Genomic DNA, 24,572 nt, shown 5'->3' with positions numbered 1-24,572 from the left:
ACCATCTCTCTCTATATATATATATATTTATATATATTCAGTATATATCCATGTCTTGCACTTATTCAACCATTGTATATCCTGCACTTGCTGCTATTGCACTTCTGGTTATACCTAAACTGCATTTCGTTGCCTTGTACCTGTACTTGTGTAATGACAATAAAGTTGAATCTAATCTAATCTAAGATGCACCTTGAAAACAACCGTTAATGTCTGGTAAAATGTATCTTGTTTCAAGGATAGATGTAAAACAAGTACAGTGTATTAACAAACTTTTCTGTGTATCTGCCTTTAGTTGGATGTGTGTGTGTGTGTGGTCCTGGTAAACCCTACATTATGGGGACAAAATGTCCCCACAAAGATGGACAAAGGAAATTTTTTTGGTCCCCATGAGGAAAACAACTTATAAATCATACTAAGTGATGCTTTTTGAAAATGTACAAATGCAGAAAGTTTTCTGTGATAGGTAGGTTTAGGGGGGTAGAGTTAGTGTAGGGGAATAGATTATACAGTTTGTGGAAAGTCCCTGTAAAACAACGTGTGTTGTTTATATGATTTATGGGGACACAAATTTGTTTAATGACACTGGTATTACAACGTAAACATGGTTTATGAGGGCATTTCCTGAGTCATCATAATTAAAATGACTTAAAAAACATTAAAACATTAAAATAAAAGTTTTATTAAAATATTTATATAAAAATCATTACATTAAAACATTTTTATCCGCAAAATATCCTCATAATGATAAATGCACCAACGTGTGTGTGTGTGTGTGTGTGTGTGTGTGTGTGTGTGTGTGTGTGTGTTTGTTTGTTTGTTTGTTTGTTTGTTTGTTTGTTTTATCTGAATCATTTATGCTTGAGCGCTGGGCTTTTGTTAAGTACTATTGTTCCAGACTAAATTGGCTGCTCTCTGAGATTATCAGTATCTGCTTTGGTTCCTTGGAAAAACGCTGTCTTCCATTGAGGCTTTGGGGCAAGTATTCCAACTCCTTCTGCCCCACAGCATCAGGGATTCCCCTAAAATGATTTGCTGAAAAGCTTTACGGCTTTTGGCACATTTGTATGCACACATTTGTGTATGTTCAAATTCCTGTTAAAGGGACCAGGAACATGTCAGATATTATTTATCCACAGGGCTCTGAACAGTAAATTCTGGAATTTACAAGGGCCTTTATTCCAAAAAGTAACACCTGTGATGACCACATGTTCAAGATGTGGAGGGGCAGTAAGCAGTGTGGGCCTTCAAGCCTTCAGATTAATAACTCAGTCTCCATCCTGTTCAGTCCTGAGGGCCCTTTCTCAGTCACAGTCCGAGTCATGGACTCCAATAACAGATTACCTATGGTTATTACTCTCCATATGGGGCTCATTTATGAAATGTCTGATTCATAATACAATAGTGGCTCATGGGTGATGACAGGTAATTTAATTCTGACACCTTGTAGCACTAGGTTTTTTTTTTTTATGGAGGATCTGATTTCAGCTAAATTGTAATAGTCTTTTTATGCAGCTTATTTTAAGTGTTTCACAGCATGGGCCTGGCTATTAGTGCACACATTGAGCCTTGATGCTTGTGTGGGTGACACAAGTTTTGAATCCAGCTTGCAAAATTTTCCAATCCATGATCTCCCTCATTTCCTGTCCTCACTATTATCGAAAATGGCAAAAGGGACAAATAATTTAGTTTAGTTTGATGTTTAGATTCCTCCAGCTGTAAAGTCTGTGGTAATCTGAAATTTTTCCTCACAGGGAAGAACTTATACGTCTAAACTAAACCTTCCAGGTGAAGTGAGTCAGGTCAATAAGACATTTGAAAGCAGTTTGATGAGCAGCTTCATATTGGACTTTAGTCGTTTCAACCCTACATTTAAAATCTCTGTTGTCTCATGTAATTTATCCACATTCAGACGCTGGTCCCTCTAATTAAAATTCCCTCTAGATCATGTCAGCTGATTCGAATAAACCATTTGGGCTATTTTTCTATTTAATGGATCCAGCCATTTCAGGCTTTGCAAATTCCTTGGAAAGATATGTGTTATAGCATGTCAACACCATGAAATTTACTATGAACTGACTGGGACCGCATAAGCAAGGCAGAAATGAATGTTTCTCCATTTGCCAATGAACCACAGGCCATTTAACCAACACATAAAAAAAAACACACTTTACAAAAAAATTATATAATTACTACCATAACTCAAGAATAGATTTTAAAATTGTGCATCCTATGTAATTAATTTCAGTGGCAGCCTCTATAGCAGTTGTTAGGAACCTATTGCTGCTATAGAGGCTGCGATTAAACTGACAGTGATTAAACTTAGTACATATCAATGATGTCCATACAAATTATTATCACTGTTAACATGGCATGATTTCATTATCAGTCAAATCTTAATTAACAGACAGCAATATCTGTTAATATGCACAAATATGCAGTTCCAATGGAAGACCGATTCTAAAACCTATAAATAACTAATAACTAAATCCCATAAATTACTAAACTTTGTGAATGTAACTATATTAAGGAGTCAAATACAGCACTCACAACTATATTCTATTGCTGTGTGAACAGCCATAGTAACCTCTGGAGCTCAGATACAAGCAGCTGCCTAGCTAGTTTGTGGAGATGGCCAAAACAAAGAATTCAGAGGAGCATAAAAAGTTTGTGAGCACAAAAAATGGCGCCTGACACACACAAAAAGACACTGAAGAGGTTTTGTGCTGTTCAGGTGGAAACTTTTTTCATCTATTTTTGAATTTGCTATGTTATTGCCATTGAAATGTTATTGAAAAAAGTTACCTAGTAATAATAGTAAAATACTGGGGTTTTTTTTGCATCAGCTCTTTCAACAAAATGTATTAATGAGAAAAAAAAAGGCTATTTGGTGAAAAAAGGTTCTCGACCCCCGCACTATAGCCTATATTGAAAGGTGCAGCTCTTGGTGTTTGACTTTGATAAGAGTGCATTACATTGCCTCACATTAGGATGTTAATTTCTCACTGTTGAAAGCTCAGCTGATGCTAATGACTCCCATTACACCTAGCATTAACATGCAATTTTTATATTCCAATCCATCACCAGTATTTTTGTCAGATGAGCTCAATAAGGAGAAGGTTTTCTCTTGTAAGACAACCTTATAAATCACAATCTGTGCATGTTTGACTTCTCAATCTCTGTAGTACAAGTGGGATTTCAGAGTGGAACAGCTTAACGGATTCATTTTGTTTTTCACTTTCTCTCTCCAGAAGTCTTCTGCAGACGTAGAACCAAAGATGTCTTTGGCTGAGCGGATGAAGATCTTGCAGGAGAAGGAGGAACAATGGAAAGCTAAAGGCAAAGGAGCTTTTAATGACTCCACCCAGTTCTCTGTTGCTGGACGAATGGCTAAGAAAGGTGTGGATAAAATAATTTGCCTGATTTATAGCCAAAGACTAAGCTTTGTGCAGAGACCTGAACTTTTAAAGGTAAATGCACAAACCAACTGAAAACGTTTGCGTACCATGGTCCCTGTACATAGGAAATTAGGTGGGCATTCTGTGGTTCAAGCAGTGATAAGAATGTTTTCATGTTGACATATCTGTTTCCCATCAGGCTTAGTGTCACCCAGCAGAGAGGATGTTCCCATCATCCTCAGCAAGAAGGCTAGCAACAGTACACCAGTCAAACCGTTAGAAGGTTATCAGTCTTTGACATCTTCTGTGACCCTGTTTGAATACTCACTTGTCACATTGATGTATTGTCATTGTCTCTACAAAGTGTTCTTCTTTCATGCCTGGAAATGTCTCTCGAACAGAAATCTCCACACGTCCTGATGCTGAGGGAGATAAAAGACTGGACAAACTTGAGTCTTTCTTAGACAGACTTCACAATAAAGGTTATTCATTGAATTACTCCATTAATAACTTGCAGGTTAATGCAAAATATAGTTGTATGCAGTTATCTGTTTCTCTCTTCCTTTAACATGCAGGCACAGGCATGAAGAACTCCACCATCGAGGTGATGGAGAAGAAAGAGAAGGAGGTGATGACCCTGGATGATGAAGAGACGTTTGGGCGCTTCTACAGTTGCTTATCACCCACCACTCTGAGCTCCAGTGTACTACTGGGCGAGGAAGAAGACTTCAGCATCATCCTGTCAGACACGCCCAGGTGAGATATTGCTCTAATTACTGGGGTTTTAAAGGGATAGTTAACCAAAAAACCAAAATCCAGTTATCATTTACTACCTGATATTGTTCCAAAGGTATTACTTTTTTTTCTTATGTGGAACACAAAATAAATATTTTGAAGAATGCCATTGACTTCCGTTGTATGGACAAAAAACATACATTTCTCAAAATATCTTTGTTCCATAGAAGATAAAAATAACTCTTTGAGATGCTGCAGTCCATATTTGTTTCTTGTTATGACATGATATCCTCTATGGCAGAGGTTCTCTGAATTTCTGTGGATTTCTATCAACTATCTTATTTATTGTACTGTGTGTATAAAGAAATACGCATTTATAATCAGTTTAATAGCCATCAGATAGATTTGTATATAAAATATGCAGCTTCTGTTGCGCTTAAAATCTTATGTGAAATATAGGCTGCAACGTTGCCTGGATGCCAAAGTGACAATTTCTTGTGTATCACAGGGGGAGGTTCAGCAAACCTGAGATAATGATAATAATAATAATAATAATAATAACAACCATTTGTTACATTTATATAGCGCTTTTCTGGGTACTCAAAGCATTTTACATATAGAAGGGGGGAATCTCCTCAACCACCACCAATGTGCAGCTCCACCTGGATGAAGCGACGGCAGCCATATTGCGCCAGAACGCCCACCACACACCAGCTGATTGGTGGAGAGGAGACAGAGTCATGAAGCCAATCGATATATGGGGATGATAAGGAGGCCATGATGGACAGAGGCCAATTGGGTAAATTTGGGCAGGATGCCGGGGTTACACCCCTACTCTTTATCGAAGGACATCCTGGGATTTTTAATGACCACAGAGAGTCAGGACCTCGGTTTAACGTCTCATCCGAAGGACGGTTCTTGTTACAGTTTAGTGTCCCCATCACTATACTGGGGCGTTAGGACCCACACAGACAACAACCCCTGCTGGCCGCACTAACACCTCTTCCAGCAGCAACCTAGTTTTCCCAGGAGTTCTCCCGTCCAGGTACTGACAAGGCTCAGCCCTGCTTAGCTTCATTGGGAAACCAGTTTTGGGCTACAGGGTGATATGGCTGCTCAGATAAGGACCTGAGTGGTCACAAATAGATTCACGCCAAGATGGATGCAAAAATGGAAACTTAGTTGGTGTCCAAGTCGATGTTTATTAAAACGTGTGTACAAAATGTGCAAATAAATAGTGTTAAGAGCCTAATTAAAACAAAGGTTATTGATAAAAACACAGTCTAAAAACTAGCACAGTACAGTTACTAAAACATCACCAACTTCCCTCTACAACAATTGTGGGCGCAGTTTTTCTGCACTCAAGTAGCGCTAACAATAACCTACTATTTCTCATGCTCAAAAAACAATCCGTCCGCTAGTGCCCCATTCTACTAGTGACAGCTGCATTAAATACACCACTTTTTAGAATGTAGTTTAGAAGTTAAGCAATTATGCCTATAAGATCCTAAACTCTATATCTTACTTCTGTAGGCAGGGTCTGTATCTCAAAGATGTGGGTGACTGCATGGGGTCGCAAACTTTTTGGATCCTAAACAGCGGTTCATGGTCCAAAACTTGTTAACAAGAACTGCTCTGATGTCTTCATTCTTGCTCTGATGAATGTATTCTTGATTAATTGCAGACTAACATCAGCAGTTGAGGAACATAAGCGTTCAGTGCGGCCCTGCAGGAGAACCAAGAGCTCAAGAAACCCTCTTCGGGCCCTGGCGGCACGAGACGACCTCAGACAGGCTTATACTGAACAGAGACTGAACGTGGCCTCCGTGGAGGTGAAAAGGATACAAATGGAGCGGAGTAAGTTTGTTAGTTACATTTTGAGATGAATTCTTGGAATGTTTGTGCCACTTTTACATTGCTATTTCACCACAAAGATCTGTGTTCCAGCTGTGTTCCACCTGTTAACGGTGTTCTTTGTTTAGATTAAGACATACTTACATTTTTGACATCTGTTTTACTCTTAAAATGTCTGGAGTTATGAAAATGAAAAACATCTCTGGTTACTGAACGCTTACTTTGTGTACATCAGTAGCGGAGATGGAGATATCGTTATATTTGTTTCTGACATGCAGAATATGCAACGGTGTTAAAGGAGAACTCCGGTGAATTTTTAAATTAATCTTGATCGTTATACCTTTGTGAGTACTGTCTATAGAAGAAAAAAAACGAACCGGATTGGTGCTTGCAACACGGAGCTGTTACAGTTAATGCCCAGAGCTTCACTCAGCTAACACGGCAGCTATGGGGGCATATACATAAAGAGTGTCTTTGTGCCTCTTAACAGACTCAAAATGCAATTAAAATGTCTGTCCAACATGAACAGGGCCCTTACATGACAACGAGATGCGTTTAGCAACTTAGCCATTGTTTAAACTCACCGAAATAGTGTTTTAGATGGCAAACTGTAGTCTCGCGCTGAAGTCCCGTGGGAACTCAGTTGTAGCCGGGAAAAGGCAAATAGTCCAGGGGGGAGATCTTAAGATTCTGAGGCAATGACTGTTCAGCTCCGCCTTATATGGTGAGAAGGCCCATCTCCAGTTTGCATTCTTGAACCTCATAAGCCAAATTTTATGGTTTGGCATTGTTCAATAGGGCTTCAGTATTACTCAGAGAAGGAGTTTCCCCATAGCATCTACTAGTAATGACGCAATGTAGATTGAACTGAAGTCGATAACTTTATTATGAAATAAGAGCCTCTTCCGCATCATGAAGAAGAAAATTCCTGGGGTCAAATTCATAGAAATCTTAAGAAAGAAGTTAAGAAAGTTCTTAAGACAAAGTTCATAAGAATGTTCCTAAGTGCAACATCATAATTTTTTATGACAGAAAATGACAGGCTTTGGTATCAGGGGGTTTGGTGTCACTAGGTCCATTTTAGGAGGGCTTTAGGTAGAGGTATTCCTCTAACAAAATCCAAATATTTATCACTTTTTACTGTACCATTCTTTTTTATGAACCATAGAACTTGACATGTAGGACAATGTACACTGAGCCATATTGCGCTTTCAGCCCTCTTCGCCACCCCTAAAAATGGACTAAACGTTAGTCCCATAGCATCTATGCATTTGTGGGTTACCAGGATGTGCAGCAGACCTGTGTACCAAGCATGAAATGGTACATGGTCTTTTAGCCAGAGCTGTGCATGGACTCTCATAGAAATTGATTTGAGACTCACACCCAGGAAAGAAATGCATGGGGTGGGCTGAAGCTGGCCTCTTTTTTTCACACATGTTTAACGTAAGACCCAAGCACTGAAGTTGGTTGATGATCATACGCCTGTGGCTGTTCATTGCATTCTGTGAATGAACAAGAATCAGCAATAGTCGAGTTAGTTCAGAATGAGCACCCCGCTCAATCGATGAGGGGAGAGAACTACATTCGTGGATCTTGTAAAATCTCTGAAAGTGCCTGTGTCGAGGGGCTATGACTTGCCTACAAAATTCTCACCGGAACCCTGAAGGGGATCAGCAAAGAAGTGTGGTCCGCTGTAGGCACTGACTCAGCGGTGAAAGAGGTTTCTTATATGCATTCTCTTGAAAGAGTAAGATTTCTGAGGTAATGTTGCTCAGCGCCGTCTTGTATATTTTGCGCACTTGACTGCCATTGGCCTGTTGTAGAACAACAGTGAGGTCAATGAGATTTCAGGATTTCTCTGTGAAAGGTGTTTCCCCAAAGTGTCAGATTTTGACACAAAGTCGAAATGGCCAAAATTGAAAGGAAACAAAGACCCTTTACAAGTTTTTTTTCTTAATGACAATAATTCATTGTGGGGGCTAATCAGGTGCTAAATGTGGTGAAATAGAGCTGAATATTTCAATTAAAACATTTAAAAGATTTTAATAAAAAAAGAAAATTGTAATGCTTTGTCTTAAATGGACTGCATTTATATAGCGCTTTTAACAGACCAATGGCCATCCAAAGCGCTTTACACATTGCCTCACATTCACCCATTCACACACCGACGGCGGTGTCAGCCATGCAAGGCGCCATCCAGCTCGTCGGGAGCAGCTGGGGTTAGGTGTCTTGCTCATGGACACCTCGACACTTGGTCAGGTGGAACCGGGGATCGAACCACCAACCTTCCGGTTTGTAGACAACCTACATGAACCACTGAGCCACTGCCGCCCCACTTAAGTGGAAAAGTGCTGTTTATTTTTTATTAGAAGAAATTTCTTGTGAAATGATGTAATGTGCAGTAATTAGGAGCTTATTTTACTGAGCATTCCTCTCTTCTCCTTTTACATTGAAGTAGCAATTAAAATGGCGATGTAGCACATATGAAGATTGTTCATTGATTTTAAATGTCTCTTCTGTGTTCAGTGGCCAAGCACTCAAATTTGGCAGATGCGGCTCTAGCAGGTCTGGCCAGCAAAGAGAACTTCAAGAAAGTCAATCTGCGGAGCGTGAAGTCTACAGAGGTGGTGACCAACAACAGCGCTGTGCCTTTCCACAAGCTCATGCTCATCCACATTAAAGGTGAAGCAGTCAAGGATCATGCCAAATATCAGTGCAAGTTTGTATGTCCTACATGTGCATGTTCTGCTTTTAACACTTGTCTGTTAATTCATGCAGGCCGCAGACATATTCAGGTGCGTCTGGCTGAACCCACAGCCCGCTCTTTGAACAGCGGAGACTGCTATCTGCTCATCACTCCCAAACACTGCTTTTTCTGGAGTGGAGAATTTGCCAATGTCATCGAAAGAGCTAAGGTACAACCACAAAGAAAAAGAAAAACCCAATCCTATTCTATATATAACAGGTTATTACACGATTGTTATTTTAGCATTGTTTATATACTATCATAGAATTGATTAATGTTTTGAATTAGCTATTATTTTTATATTTTCAGTTTTCATTTTAAATAAAGTATTTTTTCTTTTTTCAATTAGCTTTAATTATTTATTTATCTTTGGTCATTTTTGTACTTCAGCTCAAATGTATTTATTCCAGTTAGTTAGTTAGTTAGTTAGTTAGTTAGTTAGTTAGTTAGTTAGTTAGTTAGTTAGTTAGTTAGTTAGTTAGTTAGTTAGTTAGTTAGTTAGTTAGTTAGTGACCCATTCTACATTTTGTGTGTGTCAGAGCTCAGAGATGGCTCAGTACATCCAGACAAAGAGAGATCTGGGCTGCAAAGCTCCTCAGATCACCGTGCTGGAGGAGGGTATCAACACAGAAAACCGTTCGGCCAAAGAGTTCTGGAGTCTGTTGGGAGGAAAGACTGAGTACAGAGGTACAGGCATTTACAAAAACATATAGACTGCCAGGTCCTGCACATGAACCACAGATGTTGAAATTACAATATTTCACTCTCCATAAACACACACATTCAATTGTAATTGTGTATATACAGACCATTGACTCTAGGCCAGAATTTACTCATGTTACATAATCGAATTCAGTTTATCCTCTAGTCTTGCAAACCTTAAAAAAATTCCAGAACAATTCCAGAACCACACTCTTACTCGTAAAATCAAAAGGTTATTCTCAGGACTGTGAAGGTGAGGATTAACATAATGTATCTTAATGTTCATTATCAGATTGCATGCAAGTGGGCAAAAATCTGTCCTGTCCAACATTATTTCCGGCTAGATATTTAGTTTCACTCAGGAATATGTGAAATTATGGAAGTTAAATGCATGTTGTTAATATACTGTTAATTTAGGGAAGATGTGTATATATGTGTTTTACAGGTGCTGGGGAGCCGGAGGAAGATGAACTCTATGAGAGTGCTGTAGTGGAGTCAAACTGTGTCTACAGGCTGGTGGAGGATAAGCTGGTTCCTTATGAGGAGGCCTGGGCATCCATCCCCAGTGTCTCTCTGCTGAACTCTAAGGAGGTGTCACATTTATAGGCTCTTCTATGCAGTTCTGTCCTATTGTAGATGATCAGTGTGTGTGTGTGCTGGTAAACTGTGCTTATTCCCATTGTACTGAACTTGACTCAAAGTGAGTGTGTGTGTGTGTGTGTGTGTGTGTGTGTGTGTGTGTGTGTGTGTGTGTGTGTGTGTGTGTGTGTGTGTGTGTGTGTGTGGTAGGCGCTGGTGTTTGACTTTGGTAGCGAGGTGTACATCTGGACTGGAAAGGATGTTTCTTTGAGTGACAGGAAGGTGGCAGTGCAGCTGGGCAAACAAATCTGGAGTGGCGCATACGACTACAGCACTTGTAGGGTCAACCCCCTCGACCCCTCCTCAGCCAATAAAGACACCCCTAAGTGAGTGACACCTCCACTGAATATTCATGCTTATAGCTCATGTTCTCTGTATGTGATAAAAAATTATCTTGTAGGACCTGTTTTACCAGATTATGATTTTGTTGGTGATACCTTGAGCCTTTAGCCCTCTATGGTACGGTGTTGCCTCCAGGCAACATAGTCTATTTTAGTTTATTTTTAATACAATGAAACACCAATTTATTGGTCAAACCTATTTTAGGGAAGAAGAACTCAAATACTAATCAATCAATGAAAGTGCAAAAAATTGGTCACATGACCCACAAGGGTCCATTTTGTGTCCTGTTTCAGCACATGTGCACAGGTCACATGGCTCCATATTTTCTCCAATGAAAAGTGCATTTTCACTAGTTTCCGTCCAGCTAATCACCCACAAAAAATATGAGTCACCTTCACTGGTAAGTAAAGAAGTATTTTCAAGAACTTTACATTATATATCATCAAATGTTTTCGAGTTGATAACAAAAAACTGTGTGTTGCCTCAAGGCGACATTGTACCATAATGGAATCGCATAAGGCCATACCAGACACAGTAGATTGGATACAAATATAGTTTATTTGTAGGGAAAAGAGTTAAAATTCTCAAAATGTATTTGCATTTTTGCATGATTTTGTAATGCACGTATAAGATTAGTAATTCACATACTATAACTGCATATATTATGATCTGCACGTTTTCTATAGCACTTAAAAAAAGGTATATAACACAACCGATGAGGATGAGGATTAGTTGTCATGTGATGAGGAAGATGAGGTCATAGTGACAATCCGGCAGGGATTGATCGAAGATGGAGATGGATATGATAACTTGACACGATATATTGATATGATAACTTGATATAACTTGACATGATAACTTGATGTGATGGTTTGGTAATACTTGTGTTCCACGATGGTACAATGTTGCCTGAGAGCAACAGCTGAATTTGAAATATTACTTTTTATTAAATAGGAAATTTGTAATACATTATAAACTGGATAAATGTGTTTGTTCAGGTGTCTGGTTAAAGAAATCGATGTTTTCAATAAATATATTTCTTTTTTCTACATGAAAATGTCAAATGTTTAAATTTGTCCGTTGTGGTACAATGTTGCTTTGAGGCAACAAACTTTTCAAATATAAATAAATAACAAAATTATGAAAAATTGTATTTCTATTGTTATAGTGTCCTATTTTAAGCAGGAAAAACACCACAATTATTTTTTTCCTCATTGAAATCATATTGTGTACCATAGAGGGTTAGAGAGTGGTTTATTAAGCTCTCAAAAATGTTTAACTCAGTAGAATCTCAAGAACAGCCATTAAAACCAGGACACATGAAAGCACCTCGCAAACAGACTGATATATGCAACCACAATACTGCCCTCAAGTGGTATCATTCGATTAGAGTATATTAGAGGTGAATAAAAGTATTTTGTTTTGTAAACAAAAATGAAAAACAGGGACAACAATTAATATGTTTAAAGTTGCATTTATTACAACAAAATGTATGAACAAACTGAATATGAAAAAAAAAAGTATTTAATAGTTATATTTTAAAGTTGGAGAAAATGAAAGTAAATTACAGTTCAGTTAGTGAGTCAAGATCTGTTTCAAACAATTCAGTGAATTAGTCTTGTAACATTGAGTCAATATTTTTAATTGAATTATTCAAGTCAGTTAAAAGCTCTTCTCGGACAGTAATTGTTTCTCATGTGGACATCCATAAAAATAAATTTTCTTGCCACCTCAGTGATAAAAATTGTGCATTCAGAAAGATTTAAAAAATAGAAAGATATAGATGGTTTTTTTTTTGTCTTCTATTTTATCTCAAAATGATGGATGTCATTTTAAAAACGTGGAAATGAGCGGAAATAGGTTAATACATTTACAAGAAATATTGTTCTTGTAAATACTTTCCAGCTTTTAAGTAATAAAAGTGTGGGCTAGATCTTTAAAATGCAATCCAATTACCGCAAAACGCAACCGTACGGTGCTCCGCAGAGGTCAAAAAGGATATAAACAATACATTTTGAAGTGATCTCTTCTTTGAAAACTCAGAAATGTGGATTCGGACGGCAATTAAATTACCACACGAGCTTGGTGTTTGTCAAAAAACTGTAGATAATTCGACTGGGGATTTTTATGTGGGTGGTGGGAGAAAAACACTGACATTCTGGATTCGGATGGCAATAAAATCACAGACTAGCCCCTGACAATGATGAAAATACCTTACGACCCCATGAGAAACCATTACCATCCAAATAGGGCTAAAGAGGCATTTTTTTTCACAAATTGGTTTATACTGGTTGCTGTTGCAACTCATAATGTAATAACTGAACATAATATAATAAGTATTATATTATTATTGTAATAAAATGTTCATAATGTAATAATTTTCTCAAAACGTAATAAAATCTTGAGCTCATAATGTAATGACAATTTTTACATTATGAGTATTTCATATCTCATTAGAATCGTACTCCTTTTTCTCACTTGTGTCTGTGTTTGTGAGCAGACAAGGTGAGGGCAGGCCGAGCTGGGCCCTGTTTGGCCGGCTGTCAGAACACAATGAAACCGCTCTATTCCGAGAGAAGTTTCTAGATTGGGCAGAGAGGAAGCCCCCCAAAGATGAACTGGTGGTGGAGGAGGTGGTGAAGGTAACAGACAGTAAGGCACTCCAACCTTCTCTCTCTTTTGAAAAGATACTGACAACCTGCATTTTGTTGTTCTCCTCCAGAGTCCAGTCAGTCAGCACCTTCCCACCTGTGACTCTGAGCTGAAGCCGTGTGACGTCACAGAGATGCTGGCGGGAGCAGCAGGCCCTGTGAAGATGGTGCTGGAGGGTGTGGACGTGCAGAGAGGTCATGGATTGGTCCGTTCTGAGGATGGCCGGCAGGCTGAGCTGGCCACCGTTGCTGTGGACGCATGGCACATCCGTGAGTTTGATGACTTTGAGATCCCGCCAGAGAGTGTGAGCCAGCTGCACGAGGGCGACACCTATGTCATCCGCTGGAAATACTCCGTCACTAATGTTGGTGAGTGAGGCATGGAGCTTCATTTATTTGTAATGTTACTTTTTGCACTTTGTATATATGTATGTATGTATGTTATATACACTCACCTAAAGGATTATTAGGAAAACCTGTTCCATTTCTCCTTAATGCAATTATCTAATCAACCAATCACATGGCAGTTGCTTCAATGCATTTAGGGGTGTGGTCCTGGTCAAGACAATCTCCTGAACTTCAAACTGAATGTCAGAATGGGAAAGAAAGGTGATTTAAGCAATTTTGAGCGTGGCATGGTTGTTGGTGCCAGACGGGCCAGTCTGAGTATTTCACAATCTGCTCAGTTACTGGGATTTTCACACACAACCATTTCTAGGGTTTGCAAAGAATGGTGTGAAAAGGGAAAAACATCCAGTATGCGGCAGTCCTGTGGGTGAAAATGCCTTGTTGATGCTAGAGGTCAGAGGAGAATGGGCCAACTCATTCAAGCTGATAGAAGAGCAACTTTGACTGAAATAACCACTCGTTACAACCGAGGTATGCAGCAAAGCATTTGTGAAGCCACAACACGCACAACCTTGAGGCGGATGGGCTACAACAGCAGAAGACCCCACCGGGTACCACTCATCTCCACTACAAATAGGAAAAAGAGGCTACAATTTGCACAAGCTCACCAAAATTGGACAGCTGAAGACTGGAAAAATGTTGCCTGGTCTGATGAGTCTGGATTTCTGTTGAGACATTCAGATGGTAGAGTCAGAATTTGGCGTAAACAGAATGAGAACATGGATCCATCATGCCTTGTTACCACTGTGCAGGCTGGTGGTGGTGGTGTAATGGTGTGGGGGATGTTTTCTTGGCACACTTTAGGCCCCTTAGTGCCAATTGGGCATCGTTTAAATGCCACGGCCTACCTGAGCATTGTTTCTGACCATGTCCATCCCTTTATGACCACCATGTCCCCATCCTCTGATGGCTACTTCCCGCAGGATAATGCACCGTCACAAAGCTCCAATCATTTCAAAATGGTTTCTTGAACATGACAATTAGTTCACTGGACTAAAATGGCCCCCACAGTCACCAGATCTCAACCCAATAGAGCATCTTTGGGATGTGGTGGAACGGGAGCTTCGTGCCCTGGATGTGCATCCCACAAATCTCCATCAACTGCAAGATGCTCTCCTATCAATATGGTCCAACATTTCTAAAGAACGCTTTCAGCACCTTGTTGAATCAATGCCACGTAGAATTAAGGCAGTTCTGAAGGCGAAAGGGGGTCAAACACAGTATTAGTACACTGTAAAACCCAGCAAGTTAACTCAACTCAAACCATTTGAGGAAACTAATTGCTTCAAACCATTTAAGTTTAAAAATGAATACATATGAGTATTGTGAACTTATATAGAAAGAGTCGTATTCACTCATAATTTAATGTTGAGTTTGTCAATAATTTAGAGTATAGGCAACTTGAACATTCTAAGTTAATTCCATTAATTCAAACTAACTGGTTTGAGTTCATTTAATAAATCTAACCAAGTCTTCACAACTATTTAGCTACTCAAATGGTTTGAGGAAACCGATTGTGGTAAATGGTTTGAGTTGATTAAACTCAAATTAATAAATAATAATTAATTTGTTACATTTATATAGCGCTTTTCTAGGCACTCAAAGCGCTTTACATATAGAAGGGGGAATCTCCTCAACCACCACCAATGTGCAGCATCCACCTGGATGATGCGACGGCAGCCATATTGCGCCAGAACGCCTACCACACACCAGCTGATTGGTGGAGAGGAGACAGAGTGATGAAGCCAATCTGTATATGGGGATGATTAGGAGGCCATGATGGAGAGGGGCCAATGGGCAAATTTGTCCAGGATGCCGGGGTTACACCCCTACTCTTTATCGAAGGACATCCTGGGATTTTTAATGACCACAGAGAGTCAGGACCTCGGTTTAACGTCTCATCCGAAGGACGGTGCTTGTTACAGTATAGTGTCCCAATCACTATACTGGGGTGTTAGGACCCACACAGACCACAGGGTGAGCACCCCCTGCTGGCCTCACTAACACCTCTACCAGCAGCTACCTGGTTTTCCCAGTTGGTCTCCCATCCAGGTACTAACCAGGCTCAGCCCTGCTTAGCTTCAGTGGGAAACCAGTCTTGGGCTGCAGGGTGATATGGCTACTGGCGTATCATGTAAGTTAAATAAAGTTACATAAGACAAGGGAAAAAACAGTTTGAAGATGAAAGAAAAGGATGCAAATATTAACAATATTTATTGAAATTCATATCACAAAAGGTTGTCATAAAACACAAGTGTGCTGTTCAGTCCAAATGCATCACAATAAATACAGACTTGCACCTTCCCCATGTAATATATTCCTAATTTCTTAAGTGCCCTCCGAATAACATGAAAACATTAATATGTACACTTCCCATGAAATGTCAACTCTTAAGACTTTAACAGATTTCCCAAACATGGACATTTTAAAACAAAATCATTGTGATGTGCAGTCCAAATAACATTAAAACAATTTAATCACACATACACTATACCCAAGAGAAATAAACTATACCTTTAAGACTTTAAAGGGATACTCCACTGTTTTTTCATATTAAACTGTTATTCCCTTAACTAAGACGAGTTGATACATACCTCTCTCGTCTCAGTGCGTGCATGCACTTAATCGCTCTGACGCGCAGTGACATTTTGATAGCACTTAGCTTAGCCCACTAAGCCCAGTTCATTCATTAGGTACCAAACAGATCAAGTTAGAAGCGACCAAACACCTCCACGTTTTCCCTATTTAAATACAGTTACACGAATAGATGAATGACCAAGTATGGTGACACAAAATAAAACGTGGCGCTTTCTAAGCGGGTTAAAAAGGATAACTAATGTATGGCGGAATAGCACTTTTGAGAGAGTACTTCAACTCGGCGCAGTAAAAAGTCACGCAGAGAAAAATCCTCTCAGGATAAGCAGGACTTTTTACTGCGCCGAGTTGAAGTACTCTCTCAAAAGTGCTATTCCGCCATACATTAGTTATCCTTTTTAACCCGCTTAGAAAGCGCCACGTTTTATTTTGTGTCACCATACTTGGTCATTCAACTATTCGTGTAACTGTATTTAAATAGGGAAAACGTGGAGGTGTTTGGTCGCTTCTAACTTGATCTGTTTGGTACCTAATGAATGAACTGGGCTTAGTGGGCTAAGCTAAGTGCTATAAAAATGTCACTGCGTGTCAGAGCAATTAAGTGCACGCACTGAGACGAGAGAGGTATGTATCAACTCGTCTTAGTTAAGGGAATAACAATATTTATTGAAAAAACGGTGGAGTATCACTTTAACAGACAAAACTAATTCTAAAACTGCTGTTTAAAAATTCAAAGAACAGCAAATTGAATTGCCGAATGGCACCAGAAAAAGCATCCATATTACTTAATCAGAAGTTCATTTTTAAGTGCAAGCAACTTTGGCCTGACCTTCCCGTCTTCAAGATTTAGCAGCACTTCCTGAACTAAAAAAAAAAAAAACAGTCGGGTAACTCATTCTTCGGGTAACTCATGTGAAGGGCATACTAGTCCAAAAAGCAGGACAGTGCACTAACCCAGGACTTGGCAGACATTACCACCTCATCTTCAAGGACAAGCAGTATCCTGTGGTTTGTCGTCTTCCTCGATAGCAATGATGGCAACTGCTGCTTTTTGCGCCTGGTCAAGATCCTCTCTCTAAATGGATTGAAATAATCTTTGTTAATGCATGCCTTTATATCTACAAAACAAACAGGCCCTATTCAGGGAAGACACTATAATTAAATGTTCATGTATGACAACTAAGCCTTGAAAAATAGACATGCAAACGGTCTGTTCAATTGACTGGAATATTTAAGAAAACGTAATACTTTTAATTTTAACACCACATTTTACTAAATTAATAGGTAAGATTTAATTTGGAATAATACTAGTGCTTTGAGGTGCATCAGCAAAATGTTCTAGAACAAAAGAAAAGCAAAAAGATATACAACCTATAGAACAGGCTGTCATTACGCAGTCATTACGCACCTTAATGTCATTCCAAACCCACAAGTCTTTCATTCACCATCAGAATAAATATAATTTTTTTTTAACATTCAATTTTGTTCATCCATCGAAAGTCTAGGCAATCCATATTTTCAGGCTTGAAAAAGTATGCAAGCATGTAAAGACAGTACAAGTAATAATTATAAATCAAGTAGTTTACAGCAGCTTGTATTACCTTTTTCTTTAGTTTTTGCCACGTAAATGACAGTCGATTTGGAGGATATCAGTCTCCTCACTGACGGTCGTTGTGAAAGATGGTCAGTCAGTCTCCTCGCTGTCAGATATATAAAACTGCACAGGTTTATCTGTGTTGAACTGTGAAAAAAAGAAGAAAAACAAACCATTTAATTAATCTTCCACTGACAAAACTGTAGTTTACTCGTAGCATAAATGCTAGAATATTTGCCAGCTTGTATTACCTTTTTCTTTAGTTTTTGCCACGTGAATGACAGTCGATTTGGAGGATATCAGTCTCCTCACTGATGGTCGTTGTGAAAGATGGTCAGTCAGTCTCCTCGCTGTTAGATATATAAAACTGCACAGGTTTATTTGTGTTGAACTGTGAAAAAAAAGAAGAAAAACAAACCATTCAGGGCTCGACATTAAGCCTGTTCACATGCTTGTCCTTCGGACAAGTAAATTTGTCATTCACTTGTCCGAGGAAAAAATTAGCTTGTCCGGAATTTTTTTTTTTTTTTTTTGGTAAATATAATCTATTCTGAAGCAATATTCTCATCAGAGTTCAATCAGCTTTGACATATTTAAATATGCATATTTGATAAAATTTTTACCTTTTTATAAAGGGCATTTTTCCATAATCTTATTAAATATAGGTTATGCTTCAGCTTTCATTTTATATTTTTAAATTTGATCATTATTTTAGATATTTTTGAATATACAAATAAGAAATGTTGGGAAGATGAAACTAAACCACCAGTAGGTGGCGGCAGGTGACCGTCTTAATGAGTGAATCATTGAGTCGATTCTTTCAAACGGCTGATTCATTCAAGAATTAGGTGGTCGATTACGAATAGGTCATTGAATCTTTGATTCAACCGATTCATTAAAACTCTGAATCATTCAGTAACACACGCTGTTGCTGTGAGATGCGTTACGTTTCTGCTGTGATCTTAGTTTGGAACTATTTTCGCTGCGAAATAGAACAAAAACAGTCCATATTGCATCTAAAATGTAAGTGACTTAATGTTAATTAATTGTTTATGGAACTGGCGTATGAAATCAGTGTCATTTTCAGTCGTGATGGTATTCAGGAAAACAACACTCTTGTTTGTGTGATGTTGCTTAAAGCTACACTGTGTAACTTTTTTAGTCTATTCTTAGCTAAAAACACTTAGTTCTTTCAAAAATATATGTGCTCATTAATGTATATTTACTTCTTTCAAGTAATAAAGTATTCTCGTAAGTTTATAATATGCCATTGAAAATACATAAGGTAATGGGATCTAACGGTGGTCGCCATGTTGCCCCTCCATCTTGAAAGAACATTAGCCAAAGAGGGACATACCCGTAAATTCAAGCTTCGCCTTTCGCGTTCAAAATTCCCTCCCTCGCGCATGTGCGCGTCAACTTGTTCAGACTTGTCTGGTGCATGTGCAGAGAGTTTTCATCTCAGCAGCTCCAGTAACAGAGTTATACAGAGTTTTCCTGGCTTGTTTATTCCTCAAAAGTCTGTTTTTCCTTGTGTGGTATTTCTGTGCGTTAATAACTCCGTAAGTAACGTTAATAATATTTATTGTCATTGTAGATGTGTTTCAGAGTGTGTCATCGCGTAATTCAGTTGATGTCACCTCAGAAGTATTTTTGTGTCAACATACAATAGCGTAATGCTCACCTATTTGAATAATCATTCAGTTATTTTGTTATCAACAATGTTTATTCGTTTATAGAAAATATTTGCTTGTAATGTATGTTGATGGAAATATGTATCAGGTCTGATCGGCATATTAACACTTATACAGAGCGCACTGCAGTGCTAAAGCTGCACACACTTTGATAACCCGACACCGCTTGTTAGCAGCAGCAGCGGCAGCTCCGCTCCTTTTAATGCAGCTGCATTTAGCGCCTATATATGGTACAAAAAGCTCTGGTTAACGGTTACATTATACAAATGTAACTTATAAGTATAGTTATACAGTTCTTAACTGTGTATCTTCTGTCATGTCATTATCATGTATATTTACCATCCTTATTTGTTATCTCACAGAAACCACATTTATGTACATATCCATGCAAACCTGTTTATGCCTGAATAAACATTACTATCATCAAAGTTCACTCTGGATTAGCTGCAGTTCTTTCTAGCCGAATAATTAGGCCAGTTGAGTTCCAACCATCCCACTGCGCACAGAATATCCCACAGGCACCGTGTCGAATGTGGACGAGGTCGAACTGGAAGCCATGTTAATCTTGGACTAAATCGGCCACCGTAGGAGTTAAAACGAAATCGGAATTGAGAGGAACAGAAATTTAAAGTCACTGGATGGTCATATACCTTTTCACCGCTAGATGGGGGAAAATATCACACAGTGTAGCTTTAACTGCATCATATGTTATAAATATAAAAACTCCACAATTTTTAACCGTATATGTGAACTGCGTTTTTTTGTATGAGCGGCGCTCATTTGTTTTCGATTTTCTCCTCGAGAGGCTGCGTGAGCCTCAACATGACAACCTTGTTAACGTCAGTTCGTTTTTTATTATCCACTATCGATCTCCACTTACACTAACTGAATGCAGAATCATTATTGCACTTTGGTGATTCCCTAGTTATTTTTTGTTTTGACGTTTTAACCAGGATACTTGTCCGTCAGGCAAGTACAATTATTTTTCACTTGCCCCTTCAAAAAAAATCAACTTGTCCCGGACAAGTGTTTATGTCGAGCCCAGCCATTTAATTAAACTTACACTAACAAAACTGTAGTTTCCTTGCAGCATAAATGCAGGGCTTGAAATTAACGCTTGTCCGGGACAAGTGGAATTTTTGAAGGGGCAAGTAAAAGAGAATTTTACTTGCCCGACGGATAAGTAGCCTGATAAAACGTCATTAACAAAAATAACTAGGGAATCACCCAAATGCAAGAATGATTCTGCATTTATTACTGTAAGTGGCGATTGACAGTGAATGATAATAATGTATAATGAACTGACGGTAACTAACGCACTGTTTACGCTCGCGCAGCCTCTGGAGGAGAAATCTAAACAAATGTGCACCGCTCACACAGAGAAACTCAGTTAACACACTGCCGTAAAAATGTAGAGTTTATTTATATTTATAACATGATACAGTTGCAACGTCACATTACCAAGAGTGCTGTTTTCCTGAATAACATCACGACTGAAAATGACACTGATTTCATATGACAGTCCCATAAACAATTATTAAAATTAAGTCACTTGCAGTTTAGATGCAATATTGAGTGTTTTTGTTCTATTACAGCAGCGAAAATAGTTCCAAAAGATCACAGCAGAATGAGTGTCACAGCAACAGCGTGTTAGTGAATGATTCAGCGTTTAGAATGAATCGATAGAATCAAAGATTCAATGAACTATTCGTAAATGACCGCCTCATTCTTGAATGAATCAGTGTTTGAACGAATCGACTCAATGACTCACTCATTCAGACGGTCACCTGCTGCCACCTACTGGCAGTTTAGTTTCATCTTTCCAACATTTCTTATTTGTATATTCAAAAAATATTTAAAACATAATCTCATAACATTATTTAATGCAGTTGTAATTTTTCAGTGTAAATTATTTAATTTGACTGGTAACAGCCAGTGTCGTCTTCTAATTTAATTTATTGATCTAATTTAAGAATATAAAAGGAAATCTGAATCATAGCCTATGTTTATTAAGATTAGGGGGAAAATGCCCTTTATAAAAGGTAAAAATATCACAAATATGTATATGTCAAAGCTGATTGAACACTGTTGAGAATATTGCTTCAGAATACATTTTATTTACAACACACACACACAAAAAAAAGAAAATTTCCGGACAAGCACATTTTTTACTCGGACAAGTGGATGACAGATTTACTTGTCCGAAGGACAAGCACGTAAACATGCTTAAAGGGTTAGTTCACCCAAAAATGAAAATTCTGTCATTAATTACTCACCCTCATGTCGTTCGACACCCGTAAGACCAAATGAAGATATTTTAGTGTAAAGCTGATGGCTGAGAAAGGCTTCAGATAGGCCTCCATTGGCATTCAGTACATTTACACTCCCAAGACCCATAAAAGGCACTTAAAACGTTGTTACAAAGTCCATCTCACCACAGTGACTCTACAATCATTTTACGATGCGACGACAATAGTTTTTGTGCGCAAAAAAAAATCAAAATAACACCTTTATCCAACTTGTTCTTGTCTTCCGTGTGTGGCTCCACGACGCATGCGCGAGAATATGACGTAGATCCGGCGTTCGGACACATGACCCAGAAGCGATTTGTTTACAAGCAGAGGACGACGCGCGTATCTAAGCTGTTGAATTCTACATTGATCGTGCTTTAGGTCTCGGCGTAGTTCTCAAAATCGGGCTAAAGTGTGCATTTCATGGATTCCCGAACCCCGGCGCTACGTCATATTCTCGCGCATGCGTCGTGGATGTGAGTGTAGGTGAGTGTATATATATATATATATATATATATATATATATATATATATATATATATATATATATATATATATATATATATATATATATATATATATATATATATATATATATATATATATATATATATATATACACATATATACACATATATATATATATATATATATATATATATATATATATATATATATATACTGTATATATATATATATATATATATATATATATATATATATATATATATATTTATACACACAGTCATGGCCTAAAGTGTTGGCACCCCTGAAATTTTTCCAGAAAATTAAGTATTTCTCATAGAAAAGTACTTCAATTACACGTTTTGCTATACACCTGTTTATTCCCATTGTGTGTATTGGAACCACACAAAAAACAGAGGAAACTCACACAAAATAAAAAAAGTAACAAGTAACAGGTGTGGGCAATATAAAAATCACACCTGAAAGCAGATTAACAGGAGAGAAGTTGACTCAGTCTTTGCATTGTGTGTCTGTGTGTGCCACACTAAGCATGGAGAGCAGAAAGAGGAGAAGAGAACTGTCTGAGGACTTGAGAACCAAAACTGTGGAAAAATATCAACAATCTCAAGGTTACAAGTCCATCTCCAGAGATCTAGATGTTCCTTTGTCCACAGTGCGCAACATGATCAAGAAGTTTGCAACCCATGGCACTGTAGCTAATATCCCTGGACGTGGACAGAAGAGAAAAATTGATGAAAGGTTGCAACGCAGGATAGTCCGGATGGTGGATAAGCAGCCCCAAACAAGTTCCAATTCAAGCTGACCTGCAGGCTCAGGGTGCATCAGTGTCATAGCGAACTATACGTCGAATTTTTATTGAAATTTGAATGAAATGAAACGCTATGGCAGGAGACCCAGGAGGACCCCACTGCTGACATAGAGACATAAAAAAGCAAGAGTACAGTTTGCCAAAATGTACGTGAGTAAGCCAAAATCCTTCTGGGAAAATGTCTTGTGGACAGATGAGACCAAGATGGAGCTTTTTGGTAAAGCAAATCATTCTACTGTTTACCGAAAACGGAATGAAGCATACAAAGAAAAGAACACAGTACCTACAGTCAAATATGGTGGAGGTTCAAAGATGTTTTGGGGTTGTTTTGCTGCCTCTGGCACTGGGTGCCTTGACTGTGTGCAAGGCATCATCAAATCTGAGGATTACCAAAGGATTTTGGGTCGCAATGTAGGGCCCAGTGTCAGAAAGCTGGGTTTGCTTCTGAGATCATGCGTCTTCCAGCAGGACAATGACCCCAAACATACTTCACAAAGCACCAGAAATGGATGGCAAGCGCTGGAGAGTTCTGAAGTTGCCAGCAATGAGTCCAGATCTAAATACCATTAAACACCTGTGGAGAGATCTTGCTGTTGGGAAAAGGCGTCCTTCCAATATGAGAGACCTGGAATAGTTTGCAAAAGAAGAGTGGTCCAAAATTCCGGGTGAGAGGTGTAAGAAGCTTATTGATGGTTATAGGAAGCGATTGATTTCAGTTCTTTTTTCCAAAGGGTGTTCATGCAAATATTAAGTTAAGGGTGCCAATAAGAGAAGTACGATTCAAAGCCAAGATTTATTTTACACTGAGCATTGGGGGAGCATTCAATTGGATACAAAATTGATCAAAAGACAAATAGATAAATAAATGCTGTTCTTTTGAACTTTTTAACAAATCCTGAAAAAAAATAATGTGTGTCCCTACCACAGTTTTCAGCATTGATAATAATGTTTCTTGAATACTAAAACAGCATATTAGCAAGATTTATGAAGGATCATGTGACAGTGAGGACTGGAGGAATAATGACTCACAGTAATACATTACTTTCTAAAATATAATCATATTTTACAATTTTAAATTGTAATAATATTTCAAAATATTGCTACCAAATAAATGCAGTCAATTAACATAAGACTGAACATAAGACTTCTTTCAAAAACATTAAAAAAAATCCTGCAGTACTTTTGTGCATCATAATTTTGACTCCTTAGTACTCTTAGTACTTGACTGTATAATTCAATTTTATTGTACACATACAGTGTGAAAACAGACCAGCAGGGGAAGATGATAATCACATTTAGTTCAAACACATTCAGCCAGAAGAGGTGCTGAATATTTGATTGCATGTGTTCGCAGTGGGTAAGAGACAAAAGCCTGGTGAGGTGAGTACAGCTGGCCCAGGCAGGGAACGCACAGCATGCTTCTTCTGGCAGGGACGTCACTCCAGTGTCAGTGGGCGTGGCACATCTGCCCTCATGACGGTAGAGCTGGGCAACCACAGGGGGGCGCAAGTGCTGGTCATACAGGGCAAAGAGCCGCCCTGCTTCCTCCAACTCTTCCAGGGAGGGCTAATCATCCACCGAGGCTCCAGGGAAGATAGCTTTAACAACACAGGTAATAAACACAGATAA

General features: G+C 38.5%; 1 protein-coding gene across 1 annotated transcript in view; it reads left to right on the top strand.

Moving 5' to 3' along the window:
• Positions 1 to 24,572, top strand: part of svild (supervillin d) — a 153,683-nt gene that overhangs the window by 116,125 nt on the left and 12,986 nt on the right. The window contains exons 7-19 of the mRNA XM_079846082.1: positions 3,252 to 3,399; positions 3,598 to 3,681; positions 3,800 to 3,880; positions 3,974 to 4,154; positions 5,818 to 5,990; positions 8,514 to 8,669; positions 8,766 to 8,902; positions 9,273 to 9,420; positions 9,881 to 10,026; positions 10,225 to 10,400; positions 12,917 to 13,058; positions 13,139 to 13,436; positions 24,298 to 24,555. Coding sequence (XP_079702208.1) covers positions 3,252 to 3,399; positions 3,598 to 3,681; positions 3,800 to 3,880; positions 3,974 to 4,154; positions 5,818 to 5,990; positions 8,514 to 8,669; positions 8,766 to 8,902; positions 9,273 to 9,420; positions 9,881 to 10,026; positions 10,225 to 10,400; positions 12,917 to 13,058; positions 13,139 to 13,436; positions 24,298 to 24,555 — 2,128 coding nt within the window. The remainder of the gene's footprint in view (positions 1 to 3,251; positions 3,400 to 3,597; positions 3,682 to 3,799; positions 3,881 to 3,973; positions 4,155 to 5,817; positions 5,991 to 8,513; positions 8,670 to 8,765; positions 8,903 to 9,272; positions 9,421 to 9,880; positions 10,027 to 10,224; positions 10,401 to 12,916; positions 13,059 to 13,138; positions 13,437 to 24,297; positions 24,556 to 24,572) is intronic.

This window comes from Gobio gobio (assembly GCF_949357685.1).
Source record: "Gobio gobio genome assembly, chromosome: 20".
Taxonomy (NCBI): Eukaryota; Metazoa; Chordata; class Actinopteri; order Cypriniformes; family Gobionidae; genus Gobio; species Gobio gobio.
The sequence above is the reverse complement of the archived record's forward strand: the minus strand, read 5'-3'. Positions and strand labels throughout refer to the sequence as shown.